The following is a 17,179-nucleotide window of genomic DNA, read 5'->3' on the forward strand; positions in this document are numbered from 1 at the left end:
CTGCTCAGATGTGTTCACGACACAGGAAGTTTCCACACAGGAAATGAACATAACATGAATGTCTTTGCCAATAGCCTTGTGCTTTGCGTCTCTACAGTAACCCCTGGTCAGAGGCCTGCGTGTCACCCTGGTGATACTGACTCCACAGTCCAGGCTGCTGCTTCTGCTGTCGTTCAGACATGAGCAAGCGAGCCAGATGCTAAAACATGCATGATGATCTCTCTCTGACTGAATTCCCCGACTCCCACAACTATGCCTCCTATTTGCTGAAGCATGTTTGAACAGATCAAGCATAATCAGAGTCTCTATCCTTTACACCCCGTAACATCTTTAGTGATAACGCACACAACTCTAACCAACCAGAGATGCCAAACAGATCCACCAGGACACTTTACCGCAGTATTAAACATTAACCATCATACAGGATGAATTATTTAACTGTGGTATTTTAGCTACATGGTTTATGTATCTTCTGCTTAAAGCGTCTGTGTGTTTTCAATGAGTCATCTTTGTTCTCTCCAGGACAACTGTTCCGGAGCATGGGGGAGCAGCATTTCAACATGGCCGCTGTCTCCAGTGCCTTTCCCTTCAACCACCCAGCGTTCGGCCTGTACACCACAGCCTCGGCCCGGCCGGAGTTTGGAGGCCTGGGGAGCCTGGGGATGTCTGCCGCCCTGGCCGCCCACTCCCAGCTGGGGGGGTTCCCAGGTAGGGGAGCAGAGAGAGGCCTCGTGTTTTTCATCCATGATGATTTATTCCTGGAGAGATGGCTCACCAGTTGTCCCAGTTTGCTGTTTTCTGGGAGTGTGTAATGGGGTTTCTGGGGGAAAAGAGGCTTCATTTCCATAGAGCCGTGGTCCTACACACAGCCCTGCCCTCTGTGGCTCCACAGTGTTGCAGGTGCCTGTTGTTCTTGCAGCTCAGTTGGTATCCAATTTGTTCAGTCCCCGTGTAAGGCCATTGGATGCTCACATATATAGCTGAAGCATGCATCACCTTTATGGTACCGTCCATCAGTTCAGCGGGGAACATTCCAACATTGACGTTTATAGATGGGGGAGGCTCCACCTTGACCCTTCAACAGAAAGCAAGATTGGACACTATCACATTTATGTAGGGCTGTGTGTTGTGACAGTAAACAGAACAAGTCTGCCATGTGGGAAAACAAGTCAAACCAGTGTCTTTTTCACAGAAAAGTTGTTTGGAGTCAAACAGAATGACAATGACAAACAAACGTATTGACTCAGAAGCAGGAGACGTCGTGTGGATGGCAGTTGGCGTTTGGAGGGAATGTGTTTGGAGGCTGTATTGTTGCAGCTGGGAGGCGTGCGGCGTTCAGGGCCTCAGGTCTGGAAGACTCCTGCAGGATGAGCTCACCAGGCTGCTTTCAATTTACAATTCTCAACATGTTTACAATGAAGGGAATAAAGAGGGCTGAATTCACAGTCCTCGGAATGTACCGGTCATCTGTGGAGATTTCGGTTCAAAGGCAAATGAAAGGCTTCTCTTGCAGAACCTGGTCTGTATAGACCTGTGAGCTGTCACTGGGAAGGGGGGGGAGATATCACACAACTCCAAACAGTCAGCTGGGGTACATGTCAGAGAACAGGTCTTTTATGCTTTTCCTTTTCTCTCTCGTTCTTCTCGACCAGACTGGTGGCGGTCCTCAGAGGCTCATGGCCGCGGGCCCTTCTTCCCCCCCCTCCTGGGTCTGCCCCCCTTGTTCGCGCCCCCCCTCCCCACCCACGCCTCCAGCCCCTACCAGTCACGGACCCCCAGCAAGAACGGCCGTGCCACAGCCAAAGGTACCCTCCTTCCCCCACCTCCCTCCCTCCCCACCTCCCTCCCCTCCTCCCCCCACCTCCCTCCCTCCCCACCTCCCCTCCTCCCTCCCCACCTTCCTCCCCCCACCTCCCTCCCCTCCTCCCCCTACCTCCCTCCCCTCCTCCCCCCACCTCCCTCCCCTCCTCCCCCCACCTCCCTCCCCTCCTCCCCCCACCTCCCTCCCCTCCTCCCCCCACCTCCCCTCCCTCCCCACCTCCCTCCCCACCTCCCCCCACCTCCCTCCCCTCCTCCCCCCACCTCCCTCCCCTCCTCCCCCCACCTCCCCTCCCCTCCTCCCCCTACCTCCCTCCCCTCCTCCCCACACCTCCCCTCCTCCCTCCCCTCCTCCCCCCACCTCCCCTCCCCTCCTCCCCCCACCTCCCTCCCCTCCTCCCCCCACCTCCCCTCCCTCCCCACCTCCCTCCCCACCTCCCCCCACCTCCCTCCCCTCCTCCCCCCACCTCCCTCCCCTCCTCCCCCCACCTCCCCTCCCCTCCTCCCCTTACCTCCCTCCCCTCCTCCCCACACCTCCCCTCCTCCCTCCCCTCCTCCCCCCACCTCCCCTCCCCTCCTCCCCCCACCTCCCTCCCCTCCTCCCCCCACCTCCCCTCCTCCCTCCCCTCCTCCCCCCACCTCCCTCCCTCCCCTCCTCCCCCCACCTCCCCTCCTCCCTCCCCTCCTCCCCCCACCTCCCTCCCCTCCTCCCCCCACCTCCCTCCCTCCCCTCCTCCCTCCCCTCCTCCCCCCACCTCCCTCCCTCCCCTCCTCCCCCCACCTCCCTCCCCTCCTCCCCCCACCTCCCTCCCCTCCTCCCCCCACCTCCCTCCCCCCCTCCCCCCACCTCCCTCCCCTCCTCCCCCCACCTCCCTCCCTCCCCACCTCCCTCCCCTCCTCCCCCCACCTCCCTCCCTCCCCACCTCCCCTCCTCCCTCCCCACCTTCCTCCCCCCACCTCCCTCCCCTCCTCCCCCTACCTCCCTCCCCTCCTCCCCCCACCTCCCTCCCCTCCTCCCCCCACCTCCCTCCCCTCCTCCCCCCACCTCCCCTCCCTCCCCACCTCCCTCCCCACCTCCCCCCACCTCCCTCCCCTCCTCCCCCCACCTCCCTCCCCTCCTCCCCCCACCTCCCCTCCCCTCCTCCCCCTACCTCCCTCCCCTCCTCCCCACACCTCCCCTCCTCCCTCCCCTCCTCCCCCCACCTCCCCTCCCCTCCTCCCCCCACCTCCCTCCCCTCCTCCCCCCACCTCCCCTCCCTCCCCACCTCCCTCCCCACCTCCCCCCACCTCCCTCCCCTCCTCCCCCCACCTCCCTCCCCTCCTCCCCCCACCTCCCCTCCCCTCCTCCCCTTACCTCCCTCCCCTCCTCCCCACACCTCCCCTCCTCCCTCCCCTCCTCCCCCCACCTCCCCTCCCCTCCTCCCCCCACCTCCCTCCCCTCCTCCCCCCACCTCCCCTCCTCCCTCCCCTCCTCCCCCCACCTCCCTCCCTCCCCTCCTCCCCCCACCTCCCTCCCCTCCTCCCCCCACCTCCCTCCCCTCCTCCCCCCACCTCCCTCCCCCCCTCCCCCCACCTCCCTCCCCTCCTCCCCCCACCTCCCTCCCCTCCTCCCTCCCCTCCTCCCCCCACCTCCCTCCCCTCCTCCCCCCACCTCCCTCCCCTCCTCCCCCCACCTCCCTCTGGATTGTGTTGGTTCTCTGGAGCTCATTCAAAACAGCATGCAGACATTTCCATAAAATAGTTATGTCGTCTCGGGCACTAGTACAATATCTAATATGTTTAATTGACCCCAGAGGCTGTGGCAAGACATGTAAATGCATAAATCAGTTTGTAAGCAGGTGTGGGCTGTTTCACTGTGAATACATTAAACCACAAAGTCTTCTTGCTAACATAATGAGATTCCCCCTATTAAGAGCTTTAGTCATTTTGAGAACTCATCATTTCCTGGACTCTCTCCTTGTCCTGTGTATTTACATATATTTGGAAGCATCTTTCCTGCCAGCTTGACTGCTGGTTGTTAACTGTGGGCTTTGCTGTGTCTGGTGTGTTCCTGTGATGCCAGGGCTGAACGGGGTGCTGAACGGTGCTGTGGTCCCAGGAAGCTCCTCGGGGAACCACAGCTTGTTCTCAGCCAAGGCAGCCTCAGAGAGCTCCAGGGCCAAGGGCAGGGGCCGCTCCAGCGAGACAGACCTGCTCCAAGCACTGGACACCAGCGCTCCCAAAACAAAGGACAAGGTTGGTGTTGTGTCATCGGGAGGGGCACTGTACACAGGTCTTCCTGGACACTGTAAAATCCCAGACCTTTGATCTGTGCCCCTGGGCAGCGTGTGTTATCCGAGTCGTGATGACGTGGTTTTATCTCCCTCCTCGTAGAAACGCAAGAAACCTTTGGAGACGTCCAGTGTGAGCGGCAGCGAATCAGGATCCTCCGTTTCGTCCTGCGATGACGTGAGCAGCGACTCAGACGACCTGGACGAGGACGAGGACGACGAGGACGATCAGAGCATCGACAGCGGCGACTCTGACTCGGAGAAGGACGGACGCTTCAAGATGAAGGTGTGTGTTGGTGCCTTCTTGGCATTCAGAACACACACACTCTCTCTGTCTCTCTCTCACTCTCTCTCTCTGTCTCTCTCTCTCTCTCTCTCTCTGTCTCTCTCTCTCTCTCTCTCTCTCTCTGTCTCTCTCTCTCTCTGTCTCTCTCTCTCTCTCTCTCTCTGTCTCTCTCGCTGTCTCTGTCTCTCTGTCTCTCTCTGTCTCTCTCTGTCTCTCTCTCTGTCTCTCTCTGTCTCTCTCTGTCTCTCTCTGTCTCTCTCTCACTCTCTGTCTCTGTCTCTCTCTCTCTCTCTCTCTCTCTCTCTCTCTCTCTCTCTCTCTCTGTCTCTCTCTGTCTCTCTCTGTCTCTCTCTGTGTCTCTCTCTCTGTCTCTCTCTCTCTCTGTCTCCCTCTCTGTCTCTCTCTCTCTGTCTCTTTCTCTCTGTCTCTCTCTCTCTGTGTACACTTCTGGCCTATGGAATGGTAAATCTGGAATCACAAAGATGCATCTTAATGGCATTTACGAGTGTCTCTGTGTCAAACGTTGTACTTTAACAAATAGGATAGCTTAGGTTTTCCTTCCTGGTGGTAAAGAGCAGCTTGTGAGCTTGTGTGCTGTTGAATGTTAATCTGTGTTAAATGTCAAGGGCAGCGTGTGTGTGTGTGTGTGTGTGTGTGGCGTGCTGGGGGTCACCGGACCACCTCCTCACCACCCAAGCTGACGTGACACCCCCCCCTCCTCTCCTGCCCACTCGCCTCTGCTCCCCCACCCTCACCCCCCCCTCTGCCTCCTCCTCGTCATCTCCCTCCCCCTCCTCATCCCTCCAGGGTCTGACCCAGGGCTCGTCTGAGGGGAAGCAGGATGTCCACCCTGAGAAGACCCCAGACAGCCAGAGCGGGCTGTCTAAGAAGCACCGGAGAGATGACCCCTTCTCGCGCTGCCTGTCCTCCCAAGCCGGCCCTCTCCCCTCGGCCGTGGCCCCAGCAGCAGGGCCCCTCTTCCAGAGCCCCAGGAGCAGGGAGGCTCAGCAGCAGCAGCAGCACACCAGCGTCATCCAGGCCACCGGGCTGCCTGTCAGCAGCAGAGCCCTCCCTCTGTCCTCACACACACACAGAGAGAGCCCCTGTGTGCCCCCCCGGACCTCCCCCAAGCACTCCTCCTCCTCCTCGCCCAAACACAACTCAGTCTCTTCTTCCCCCAAGCCCCTCTCCCTCTGCACTTCACCCAAAGCTCTGTCTCTGTGCTCCTCCCCCAAGCCTCCCTCCCTCTCCCCCTCTCCCAAACCTCCGACGCTCTCCCCCTCACACCAGCCCGCCAGATCCTGCACCTCCTCCCCCAAACCCCCGGCTGGTGCGGGGCGCAGCAGGGGCAGCAGGGGCAGCAGCAGCAGGGGCTACTCTGACGACATGATGTCACACATCAACAGTTTCGGAATACAACCGGTGAGTGTCGGTCCTTTCAGGATGCAAACCGTTAGCATGACTTTAGTAGTGGACATTTAGCACGTTTGTTTTTAGTTTCGTTTTTTTTTTTTTACTGAATGTGAAACGCCTGAAATGTGACAGTTTTTGAATGCAGTTTGTTACCAGCTTAAAGTTCATTCGCTTTCATCTTGTCTCCTAGTTGCTCATGAGAAGTTGACCAATGACAATTACGACAACGGTTATTTGTCGGACATTTTAAAAGGTCTCCGGGTTTCCGCAACAGAGAATGAAGCATCTAAGTACTATTATCAGCAGTTTGATATGGTTTCATGCTGGGCTGTTGGCCACATGACTGAAAGTGACAATGCATTTAGCTTTATTGGAAACACTTCACTAAAGCTGACAAGCAATTAACTGGCTAATGGTTTAGGATGCTTGTTGTTATCGAGAGAGAAATCTGCTTCTGTCAAAGGATTCAATTATTCCTGTTATTATTAACAGTGGTTGTGTGTGTCAATCCCTAGCTAGACCTTTTCGAGCAGCCTTTTAATAACAAGATGCATGTTGTCAAGACAAGTGTATCTAGTCAAGGTGTGACAGATCAACCTGCACATCTGCCCACAGCAGAAGAAGGAGCACATATTCTGCAGCTTTTCAATTCTTCATAAAGCTTCTGGCATTGACTTGTTTTTGTATAAACGTCACGCGGAGTGACCTTATTCTTCATTGTCTCTCTGACTGAACACGATACAAGAGGACTGGGATATGACTTCCCCCATTCACAGTCCATATTAATGAAGGTGAGTGACAGCTTGTATAATTACTTCCATTTTCTTTCTGTCTCCCGGATTCGTTTAGCCCTTCCTCTCCCAGGAGCACTTCAAACAGGCCTTCCCTCTGTCGCTGAAGAAGCAGGACTCGTTCAAGAACGAGAGGAAGATGGCCGCCTCCTCCTCCTCCTCCTTACCTCCCCCCAGGCTGTCTCCAGAGACCCTGGTCAGTCACAAACTGACGTCCTCCCTTCACGCCAGCCACTCCAACCTGTTCCTGACCAACCCTCTGCTGATCCACCACCACCAGCAGCCCCCCAATGGTGTGATCCACAGCTCGGTCCAGGAGGCCCCCCTGGCCCTCATCACCAGGCCCCGTGGCCAGAGCACCAGGCCCCCCAGCAGGCCCCTGCTGGCCGCCACCAGCCCCCACTTCTCCATGCCCATCAACCTGAGCACCGGGACCAAGGAGGCGTCGGGCGCAGCAGTGTCCCAGGCCTCCACCTCACCCGGCCAGGCCCACAGGCCCAGGAAGAACCAGACCCCCAAGGCTCTCCACGCCAGGAAGCCCCTCCTCCACGCCAGGAAGCCCCTCCTCCACGCCCCCCTGGCCCCCTCCCTGCACGCCCCCTCCCTGGTGGAGCTGGTCAGGGGCACCGAGTCTGACATCCCCAGCAGCAAGGACTCGGACGACTCCTTGGGGGACGAGGACGAAGACGAGGATGATGAGGATGACTCGGACGACAGTCTGTCGGGTTAGTCAGCTCCTCTCTTTAAGAAAAAGGCAATAAAGACCGGGTTTTTTTGCGTCCGTGCTGATTGGCTGTAACTTTAAACGCTTCGTTGCCTCTTCAGATAGGAGTCGTTCTGGAGGGTTCTAGCACAGAGGCCTGTGATTATCAGTTTATGCGTGGCTGGGCGTGAGACGAATCCTAATTGGGATGTGATGATTTATCAGCGGCCCCCCTCTCCCTTAACCCCCTCTCCTCTCCCCTCTGTCCCTCTCCCCCTCCCCCCCACAGAGTCTGACAGTAATCTAGAGAGCGACTCCGACGGCTCTGAAGACGAGTTGAAGGAGCGCGAGGCCCCAGACAGGAAGTTTTCCAGAGCGACCTCCTCCTCCTCGCTCCTTAACGCCACCTCCTCCTCCTCCTCCTCGCTCCTCAACGCCACCTCCTCCTCCTCGCTCCTCAACGCCACCTCCTCCTCCTCGCTCCTCAACGCCACCTCCGGCCTGTCGACCAGCTGCTCCCCTCTCAACCTCCAGGTGGCCAGGCCCCTCAGCTTGGCCCCTTCCACCACGGTGACCAGCGCTGGGAGGAACCTGGCCTTCCGCGCCCCGCCCTCCTCCCACACTCTGACCACTCCACCAGGTACAGCCCAGAAACCAGCCAACACCATGTTCAATCAAACCGGACATCTGGTGATGGGGATATCTTAGTGGTTAGAGCATGTGACTGCAGATTAAGAGGTTGCACGTTCAAATTCCCCCAGTACGTCCCTTTGGATAAAACCCTCTTTATGGTTAGATCTGCGTTCCACCTTCAGTGTGTCAGTGACATCAGGCGTCATTCAGCCGTTAGGGACCCGCCCTGCTGCGCTAAGACCTACGCTCTTTCCCTGAAGTGTTTGTTGGAAGGCTAGACATCCAGCTTCCTCTTCTATGAGCGTAGTCACGCCACCTTGTCCAAGGAGGAAAGCAAGACATCCAGGGTTCCAGTCAGGAATGACTGTTTGTCAGTAGCTCCTCTGGTTTCAACTGGTTGTGTTGCTTGTTTGATGGGTGTCTTAAAGCCTGGCTGGCTGTTGGTCTAGCTGATGGTTGACCTCTCACCAGCTAAATCTCACGCCTCACGCTACATGACTCGTGCTGTAGTTTGCTTTTTGTTGTCCTGAACAGGAATTACTGTAGCGGCACTTCGTTTATGTCTGCCATGAAATAGCTCAGTACATTTTATTTTAATTAATTAATGCTAAATGGTTCTCTTTGTATTTTATTTCATACAAAACGGTGGTTAATGGGAGTGGTTTTGTATGGTTTTGCTAAACCGAATGTTTGTGTAGTGTGTGAAGGCTGTAGGAGAAGGGTGACTGAAAGTCCTGGGGCTGTGCAGGCACACTGGGCTGGGATTGCTGCTCACTCCTGACGTTAATGATTCATCTCTCTTCCTGCCAGGGTCAGGGAAGAGGAGGAGGGTGACAGACGAGAGAGAGCTGCGATTACCTCTGGAGTTTGGGTAAGATACTCAACATGCACACACACACACAGAAAATTCTGTCTGTGGTGGTTCTAGAGTGGTAGTGGAACTCCTATATGTGGTTGCTGTCTTTGTGGTGTTACAGTATATGTCCCTGTCACGAGATTACGGTAAACATCCCAGTATCCCTCCCTCCCTCCCCTTAAAGGGTGTATCTTATGCCCAGGCATGACACAGGCCACAGCAGGCAGGAAATGAGGTGCTGCACTCAGTAAAAAGGGGTTAACCACATCCAGCCTCAGTGACACAGACACACAGCATTAGCAGCTCCCCCTCCCAACCCCCCCCTACCACTACCTCCAACACCAACCACTAACAACCACACACACGCACACACACACCCCTCCAGATCTGGATGTCTTTCATCTGCCGGTTCACAGGGGAAAGAGAGGCGACAAGCCCCAGCCTGTATATCCCCCTGCTGCCCTGCCTCAGACCCCAGACCTGGTCTCTCTCCAGGGGACAGCTTCCCTCTGCTGCCCTGCCTCAGACCCCAGACCTGGTCTCTCTCCAGGGGACAGCTTCCCTCTGCTGCCCTGCCTCAGACCCCAGACCTGGTCTCTCTCCAGGGGACAGCTTCCCTCTGCTGCCCTGCCTCAGACCCCAGACCTGGTCTCTCTATAGGGGACAGCTTCCCCCTGCTGCCCCAGCTCCTCCAGGACTGTCTGCTGACTGGGTGGAGCTACAGGACAGCAGAGCAGAGTCCAAAGGGTCAGGTTCCACATGAAGCCACAAGTAGCAGAGGAACACGCAGTTTGAGCTGTGCTCTGTTCTGTCTGACTGCTGCAGTACCGCCCACAGTCTTTACACACACAGCAGGTTGAGGTAGTGTGTTAGCGTGTTGAGCTGAAGGCGAGGAAACTGAGGTGGTGTGATGGCAAGGGAAGAGTTGAACCCGTGATCCCCGCTCCGCTCTCCACAGGTGGCAGAGAGAGACCCGCATCAGGAGTGTGGCGGGGCGTCTCCAGGGTGAGGTGGCCTACTACGCCCCCTGTGGGAAGAAGCTGCGACAGTATCCCGACGTCATGAAGGTATGCTGTCCACACTGTCCACACTGTCCACCCTGTCCACCCTGTCCACCCTGTCCACCCTGTCCATCCTGTCCACCCTGTCCACACTGTCCACCCTGTCCACCCTGTCCACCCTGTCCACACTGTCCACCCTGTCCACCCTGTCCACCCTATCCACCCTATCCATCCTGTCCACCCTGTCCACCCTGTCCACCCTGTCCATCCTGTCCACCCTATCCACACTGTCCACCCTGTCCACCCTGTCCACCCTGTCCACACTGTCCACCCTGTCCACCCTGTCCACCCTGTCCATCCTGTCCACCCTGTCCACACTGTCCACCCTGTCCATCCTGTCCACCCTGTCCACCCTGTCCACCCTGTCCACCCTGTCCACACTGTCCACCCTGTCCACCCTGTCCACCCTGTCCACACTGTCCACCCTGTCCACCCTGTCCACACTGTCCACCCTGTCCACCCTGTCCACACTGTCCACCCTGTCCACCCTGTCCACCCTGTCCACCCTATCCACCCTGTCCACCCTGTCCACACTGTCCATCCTGTCCTCCCCTCTCACACTCACTATTCATTTAGCAGATGCTTTCATCCAAAGCAGAACACAAATGTGCATCTTGCGTTAATATAAAATAACAGAATGTAGTATAATATTTATATACCTGAGAGTATATCACGATGGCTTTGCTGTGTATGTTGGTCAAGAAAACTTCTTTATTGTTGTCTCACTGCATATTTTCTCTCTCTTCTATAGTATATATCCAGAAATGGAATAGCTGACATCACACGAGATAATTTTAGCTTCAGTACAAAAATAAAAGTTGGTGACTTCTATGAAGCCAGAGAAGGACCTCAGGTGAATACGACTCCTCTACATCTAAAGATCGTTGACTTCTTCAGTTCAGTTAAGGCAGGGCCTTGCGTAGCCTCAAACACAGCAGATTTTTGAACAAGAATATTTTGAAAATATTTGTTCAAATATGTAGAAAATATATTTTCTTCTAGTCTTTTCTATACCCTTCAATGGCCTCAGTAGTGTCCCAGACGAGGTGACCTCCCTGCTCCCTTCTCCCAGGGTTTACAGTGGAGCCTGCTGACAGAGGAGGAGATTGTTCCTCGCATCATAGCGATGGATGGGAGGCGAGGCCGCCAGCCCAACCCCGACCTCTCGGGGGCGGTGGAGAGCCCCCCAGCCCGACGCAGAAAGGGCCGCTCCCTGAACGCCAGCGAGGACTTCCCAGGCGCCTCGGATGCTAAACTTCTACGCAAACTGGAAGCTCAAGGTGAGTTCCCCGTCCTTCAGCCACCAGAAAAAAGGCTTTGCCTGACCTCTCCCCTGACTCTGACCTGTCCTCTGACCTGTCCTCGCCCTGGTCACAGAGATCGCACGACAGGCAGCGCAGATCAAGATGATGAGGAAGCTGGAGAAGCAGGCTGTGGCGCGGGCAGCGAAGGAGGCCCGCCGGCAGCAGGGTATGCAGTAGCGGGCTCTGACTGGGACACTTGTGGGAACAATGATGTCTTCTTATCTGGTGGAGCCATGCCAGCACAACACTGATGTCTCTCTTGATGTGTTCCTGTCAGCTGTCATGGCCGCGGAGGAGAGGAGGAAACGGAAGGAGCAGATGAAGATTCTGAAGCAGCAGGTAGATGGTTTTCTTTCTACGCTTCCTGTGCTTAGACCACTTCAAACACACAGCAGATCTTCACACACACACACACACAAAGCAGCATACTTTCATGGTACTGTACATGTGTGAACTGCACACACGCTTTCATGCCCAAGCATTAAACGCTAAACGATTAGAAGGAGACAGAAAGTGTAAAGGCAGGCCCGGCCCTAACCTTCACGATGCTACAGTCCGCTCATCTTCATCTGCATGGAGGGTTTATCCCAGGTCCCCTTCCCCCGCACGCTAGCATGCATGTCTGGAGACTTAATTCATCTGATCTCTCTTCCATCCTTTTACCAGGAGAAGATCAAGCGCATTCAGCAAATTCGAATGGAGAAAGAACTCCGTGCACAGCAGATTCTCGAGGTTGGTCCAAAAGAGTTATTGCAGAAACATTCCAAAACACTTCCTTTTTGCTGTTGGTAGGAATTTTTAAATCAACCAAAGGCTATTCGTAAGTTATATGGTTGCACTTTTAGTAATGTCTTGTGACTACATGTGACTAATGCTTAATTGGTTTTTGGCACACACAAAAAAAACTGTTGAATATGAAAATCTCTTCAGACCGTAGTGGAGTTTTGCTCTCAGTATTATCTCAGACAATGGCTGCCTGAGAGTTTAGTGTGAGTAGGTGAAGCGGCTGTGTTCCATGCACTCACTAATAGAAGCTGGGAAGGATTTTAGCGTTTCTAAATCAAATTTCGGTTGACACGCTTGGCAAGCTGCTCCTAACAGGATTTCACCAGGCTCGTAATTACAGATTGAAATTTTCCTTAATTTATTCGGACTGGCTGTTGGTATTTCTGAAGCGTTACAACTATTTTGTCTTCGTTGCCTTAATGGGAAGAAATAATTATCTCATCGCACAAGATTGCAATATGTTCTGCTTTACATGACCAGAAAGACCTTGGAACAGTGTTTGTGCCTGTTGGACATTCCACATTCAGAACATTCTTTCACTGTTCTCTATCAAACAGTCCTCTTTCCTCAAACAGTAAAAACATGGAATTCTATTTGGAAAGTCCAGTGGTGAACATTGCTAGTTTTAACCCACTGACGCTCAAACCAGGCTTTACTGTGTTGTGCAGCATGTGCTGTTGGATGAGATGTAAAACCAATGTGTCACGTGGTTCTGTTGCATGACCTGTAGACCTGTTTTACACAGGCTAAAAGGAAAAGGAAGGAAGAAGCAGCCAATGCCAAAATATTGGAGGCTGAGAAACGAACTAAGGTTAGTTTAGATGTGCTACAACCACCACAGTCGCCCCCTTCCCGCTTGCTTCTCAAGTCATACTTACCTGCAGTGATTGCCCTCCCACCACCACACCCCTGCCCTCCCCTGTGCCCCCTGACTCTCAGCCCGCTCTCTGCCCCCTCATCGCCTCCTCAGCTAAATGCACGGTAGCTCTGCTAGCTTCAGGGGACTGTTTCTCAGTGCTGGGGAGAATTTACTTGGCACTCAGAGCAGAACCTTTTCCATGTTAATCAGCGTCACAATGGCCGGTGCATTCTCCTGTCCCCTGCCTGCCTCACGCCTCCAGAAAACCAGCAGGCCATTTCCATCCTCACGTCCAGCTGTACCCTGACTGGGCGCCACTGTGTACCTGCCACTCATGTTAAAGAGGGGCTCAAACTGTTCTGTGAACACGCAGGCAGGGAACAGCCCATCTGTTTGTGTGAACATTTTGTGTGGTTGAATTGCAATTTGTGTTGTTTTCTTTGTGTGTGTTTTTCCCCCCCTAACGGAACTGATCTCTTCTTCAGGATAAGGAGATGCGCAGGCAGCAGGCGGTTCTATTAAAGCACCAGGTAGGCATCTCTGTCGAACACCACTCAGGGACCAAATGCTATTATTTTTCCCTTTTCAATTTATACTTGAAACTTTTTGGAGAAGGGCTCTGTTCGACTTGTTATTTTACTTCAATTCTTGTCAGTCAGATTCTCTCTGGTACATGTTTTGGTTCTTCTGGTGTATAAATGTTGGGCTTGGAGGGGAGAGGCGGGGTTGGGGCGGGTTCTCACAGGCTTGGCTTTCTTGACCCTATTGTGTTTTCTGTCCCATAATACTTTGCCAACTCTTTCTCCCAGGAGTTGGAGAGGCATAGACTAGATATGGTATGGGTATGTTTGTTTTTGTACATCTAACACCCGCATTGTGAACTGGTCGTGATATGGTTGTCATAGAAATGCATAAAGTGTAGCACTGGCTGCAGTCATACTACATTCTACTGCATGGCTTTTTTTTTCTCCAGCAAAGTGCATTGTTACGTCTGCTCTATATGTCGTGCAGAGAAAGCTAAAGGATGTGTAGATTAGAACAGTAGTGCGCTACACAATCTCAACTCTCTGAGAGGACCACGACCAGTAGGGACCAATGCACTGTCATTGTTCTGAGGAACGCCTCACAGCCATCACCTCTGTTTGTGACTGGATGCAGGTGCTTGATGTCCCGTTGTGTGTGTGTGTGTGTCGTGGGTGTGTGTCGTGGGTGTGTGTGTCGTGGGTGTGTTGTATCGTTTGTGGACTGTTTCATCTCATAGGTGGTCTCAGTTGAAACCACCAAAAATCCGGAGGCTCGACTGTCATTCCTGATGAGTGTTTGGTGTTTGTCCAGATTTACAATTGATGTGTTGACTTTCACTTGGGTCTTACTCACATTAGACTAAACTATGTGCGATGCGAAATGCAGACAGTTTCATAATAAACCCACACATCGAACCTGGAAGATGAACCACTCCAAACCAGATCATTCTTTTACACAGTATATACAATATGTAAGCAGACACACTACTTGGACTGCTTTGTTAATGCTACAACTCCAGACCTTTGGTTTGTTTGATTTGAGCAGCTTGATGACAGACGATCATAACTTTCAGCATGGTCACTTCAGTCTTAGCAGATCCTTGCAGCAGCAGTAGATTCTCTGGCCGTTCAGCAGCTTCTAGTGTGCTTATTGCCAGTGTTTCCAGACGCTTAACTTCAAGCTAATGCTTCATATTCGACTCTAATAACCGTCGCTCAGCTTCAAACCCCTCTGCTTTTGTCGGTTGTCATTTGAGTCACCTTCTCTGACCCCGTAAGCTGTAATGCTCAGTGTCCGTACATGTACCATGACTTGTTGTGGTGTACAATTGCTACTCTGTGTTGTACAGTGCAGTGTACCTGTGTGTTCCCTCTGGCGAGGTGTGTGACTGTGTGTTTTGTGGCCTGTCAGGAGCGGGAGAGACGGCGACAGCACATGATGCTGATCAAAGCCATGGACGCTCGTAAGAAGGCAGAGGTAAAGGATTCAAGACCAGCCCGTCTCCCCCATGACACTGTGACACAGGCGGGGCTTTGGTCTCCTCATCATCCTCTCTCCCTCTCTTTGTCTTCCTCTCTTCACCCTCCTCTCCTCATCCTCCTCTCCTCCTTTCCTCCTCCTCTCATCTTCTACTTTCTCTGCTTCCAAACTATATGGAGTGTGAATAAAACCCAGAATTGAGCCTCAAGCAATTTTCTGTGAAAGTACTGCAATTTATAAGCATGGAGGAGTGTTGGGGCTGAATTGTAATGACATAATCCTTAACACGATTGTCTGCAACGGGGCCGATAGCACGCGCTGTTAACTTGTCTGTAATTTGGCCCAAGGAGAGGGAGCGCCTGAAGCAGGAGAAGAAAGATGAGAAACGCTTAAACAAGGAGAGGAAACTGGAGCTCAGGAGACTGGAACTGGAGATGGCCAAGGAGCTGAAGAAACCAAACGAAGACATGTGCTTAGCGGATCACAAGGTATTCCCAGTCTGAGAAGGGAGGAGAGAGGTCACCAGTCGGTCAGCACACAGTTCTTGTGTTGAGAAAAGATGTTTGATCCACATTGTGTTTGACAGGATGTGTTGTCCTTCTCAGAAAATGTTTTCAAGATTTGGTACATTTAAAACCGATTATCTGTTTGTTTTTTGTTTTTTTACCAGTAAATATCTGTAAATGTACAGTGCTAATCAGTCCCATCTGAGTGTCTAACAGCATGTATGCATCCATGTACAGCTGTTGCTACTAGGCATGCCACTTCCTGAGGGAGTCTGCATGTGACATGATGGGGAGGTGCTCTCAGGGGTACTGCCACCTAGTGGCTGATGGTGTCCTAGCAGCAACCACATGTTCTCAGACACTTCCTCATTATTCCCCGCAGAGGAACTTGATTGGCTTTATTACTACTTCCAGGGGGTTCTTTATAGGTCACATGAAACCAGCTTCCTCTAAACTCCGTCTTTTGTACAAGTCCCAGCCGTGTGCGAAAGCAGGTGACATCTTTTGCTCTACAGCAGGGCTGTTCAACCCTGTCCTCAAGGACCCCCTGTCCTGCATGGTCTAGATGTTTCCCTGCTCCAGCACACTTGATCCAAGTAAATGGTCATTACCCAGCTTCCACAAAGCTTGATAACAACCCATTCATTTGAATCAGGTGAACTGGAGCAGGGAAACATCTAGAAAAGGCAGGACAGTGGCTCACCAGGACCAGGATTGAACACCCCTGCTCTACAAAGTCAAAAAAACGCATTTTGACTCTGTCTTTTTCCTGTCAGACATGTCTACAAGGACAGACAGAGTTATTGATGTCTCTCAGACTGCTCCACTCTGAGTCTCGTCTGTTAGAAATAAGCCCCGTCAATCGATGCCTAATACTGTAATATGTGTGTCATAATATATACATGCAGTCATGTATTGATGTATCATTCAGTTAGTGTAGTGTTCTGTAGAATAGAGTCTATAGAACTCAGTCACTTCAGTGTAGTGCAGTGTAGTGTATAACTCAGTTACAGTAGTGTTCCATGGTGTAAAGCTCCTTCTATGGGTGAAGGTTAGTTGTCTGAGCATGTTGTCCCTGTGTGTTCAGCCACTGCCAGAGTTGTCCCGTGTGTCTGGCCTGGTGCTCCCAGGCAGCACCTTCTCAGACTGCCTCATGGTCATCCAGTTCCTGCGCAGCTTCGGCAAGGTGCTGGGCCTGGACGTGAGCGCCCAGGTGCCCCCCCTGAGCGTGCTCCAGGAGGGGCTGCTCAACATGGGCCCCGCTGCCGCCCGCGTGCAGGACCTGCTGGTGCGCATGCTGTCTGCCGCCGTGTGTGACCCGGGACTGCCCCCCGGACACCGGGTGAGACGCACACACACACACACACACACACACACCTTCAGTACAATGCCATGCAGCTGGGTATAGGAGTCAACCACTCTGATCCCAGGGCAGGAGTCACTGCAGCAAAGCCAGACTTGTCTCTGTACGACTGCATGCTGTTCTCCTCTCTCCCCAGTAATCAGAACACACAAGTGGGGTGTTATCAATATCTAGCGTTCTGTGGGGCTAAGTGAAGAGGCTTATCTGTTTTAGAGGGTATCGCTGTTTAGAGCGCTTAATGCAGCTTTCTACAGTTAAACCAGAAATTTTAATTCATCCCTAAAGCCATTTCTCCATGCTAATCTGCCTGGCTTAGTCACGCCTTTATGTGACTTTCCACGATTTTCCTCAAGGAACCCAGCTGACTGGCTCATATTATGAAGCCTTAAAGCACATTTACATTTAGTCATTTAGCAGACGCTCTTATCCAGAGCGGAAGATCTTCTACTGTAGAAACAGAGTGTTCTGCTCTCTGAATCAGCCCTGCCTGAATCAGCCGTGTTTGAATCAGCCCTGCCTGAATCAG

At 53.4% G+C, this 17,179-nt stretch overlaps 1 protein-coding gene across 8 annotated transcripts in view; it reads left to right on the top strand.

Moving 5' to 3' along the window:
- baz2bb (bromodomain adjacent to zinc finger domain, 2Bb) overlaps window positions 1–17,179 on the top strand; it is a 60,186-nt gene that overhangs the window by 34,477 nt on the left and 8,530 nt on the right. For 4 of the 8 annotated variants that reach the window (XM_084689747.1, XM_084689754.1, XM_084689752.1 and 1 more), the window contains 20 exons: window positions 523–708; window positions 1,653–1,805; window positions 3,881–4,053; window positions 4,192–4,374; window positions 5,182–5,796; window positions 6,637–7,303; window positions 7,571–7,921; window positions 8,725–8,785; window positions 9,729–9,837; window positions 10,583–10,684; window positions 10,904–11,111; window positions 11,209–11,301; window positions 11,413–11,474; window positions 11,802–11,867; window positions 12,667–12,732; window positions 13,266–13,310; window positions 13,590–13,616; window positions 14,716–14,781; window positions 15,132–15,272; window positions 16,378–16,632. In XM_084689747.1, coding sequence (XP_084545873.1) covers window positions 523–708; window positions 1,653–1,805; window positions 3,881–4,053; window positions 4,192–4,374; window positions 5,182–5,796; window positions 6,637–7,303; window positions 7,571–7,921; window positions 8,725–8,785; window positions 9,729–9,837; window positions 10,583–10,684; window positions 10,904–11,111; window positions 11,209–11,301; window positions 11,413–11,474; window positions 11,802–11,867; window positions 12,667–12,732; window positions 13,266–13,310; window positions 13,590–13,616; window positions 14,716–14,781; window positions 15,132–15,272; window positions 16,378–16,632 — 3,629 coding nt within the window. The remainder of the gene's footprint in view (window positions 1–522; window positions 709–1,652; window positions 1,806–3,880; window positions 4,054–4,191; window positions 4,375–5,181; window positions 5,797–6,636; window positions 7,304–7,570; window positions 7,922–8,724; window positions 8,786–9,728; window positions 9,838–10,582; window positions 10,685–10,903; window positions 11,112–11,208; window positions 11,302–11,412; window positions 11,475–11,801; window positions 11,868–12,666; window positions 12,733–13,265; window positions 13,311–13,589; window positions 13,617–14,715; window positions 14,782–15,131; window positions 15,273–16,377; window positions 16,633–17,179) is intronic. The other 4 variants (XM_084689749.1, XM_084689753.1, XM_084689750.1 and 1 more) reach the window with 3 other exon arrangements.

The sequence above is a fragment of the Hypomesus nipponensis genome, chromosome 23 (assembly GCF_054491055.1).
Source record: "Hypomesus nipponensis isolate SF chromosome 23, ASM5449105v1, whole genome shotgun sequence".
Classification (NCBI taxonomy): domain Eukaryota; kingdom Metazoa; phylum Chordata; class Actinopteri; order Osmeriformes; family Osmeridae; genus Hypomesus; species Hypomesus nipponensis.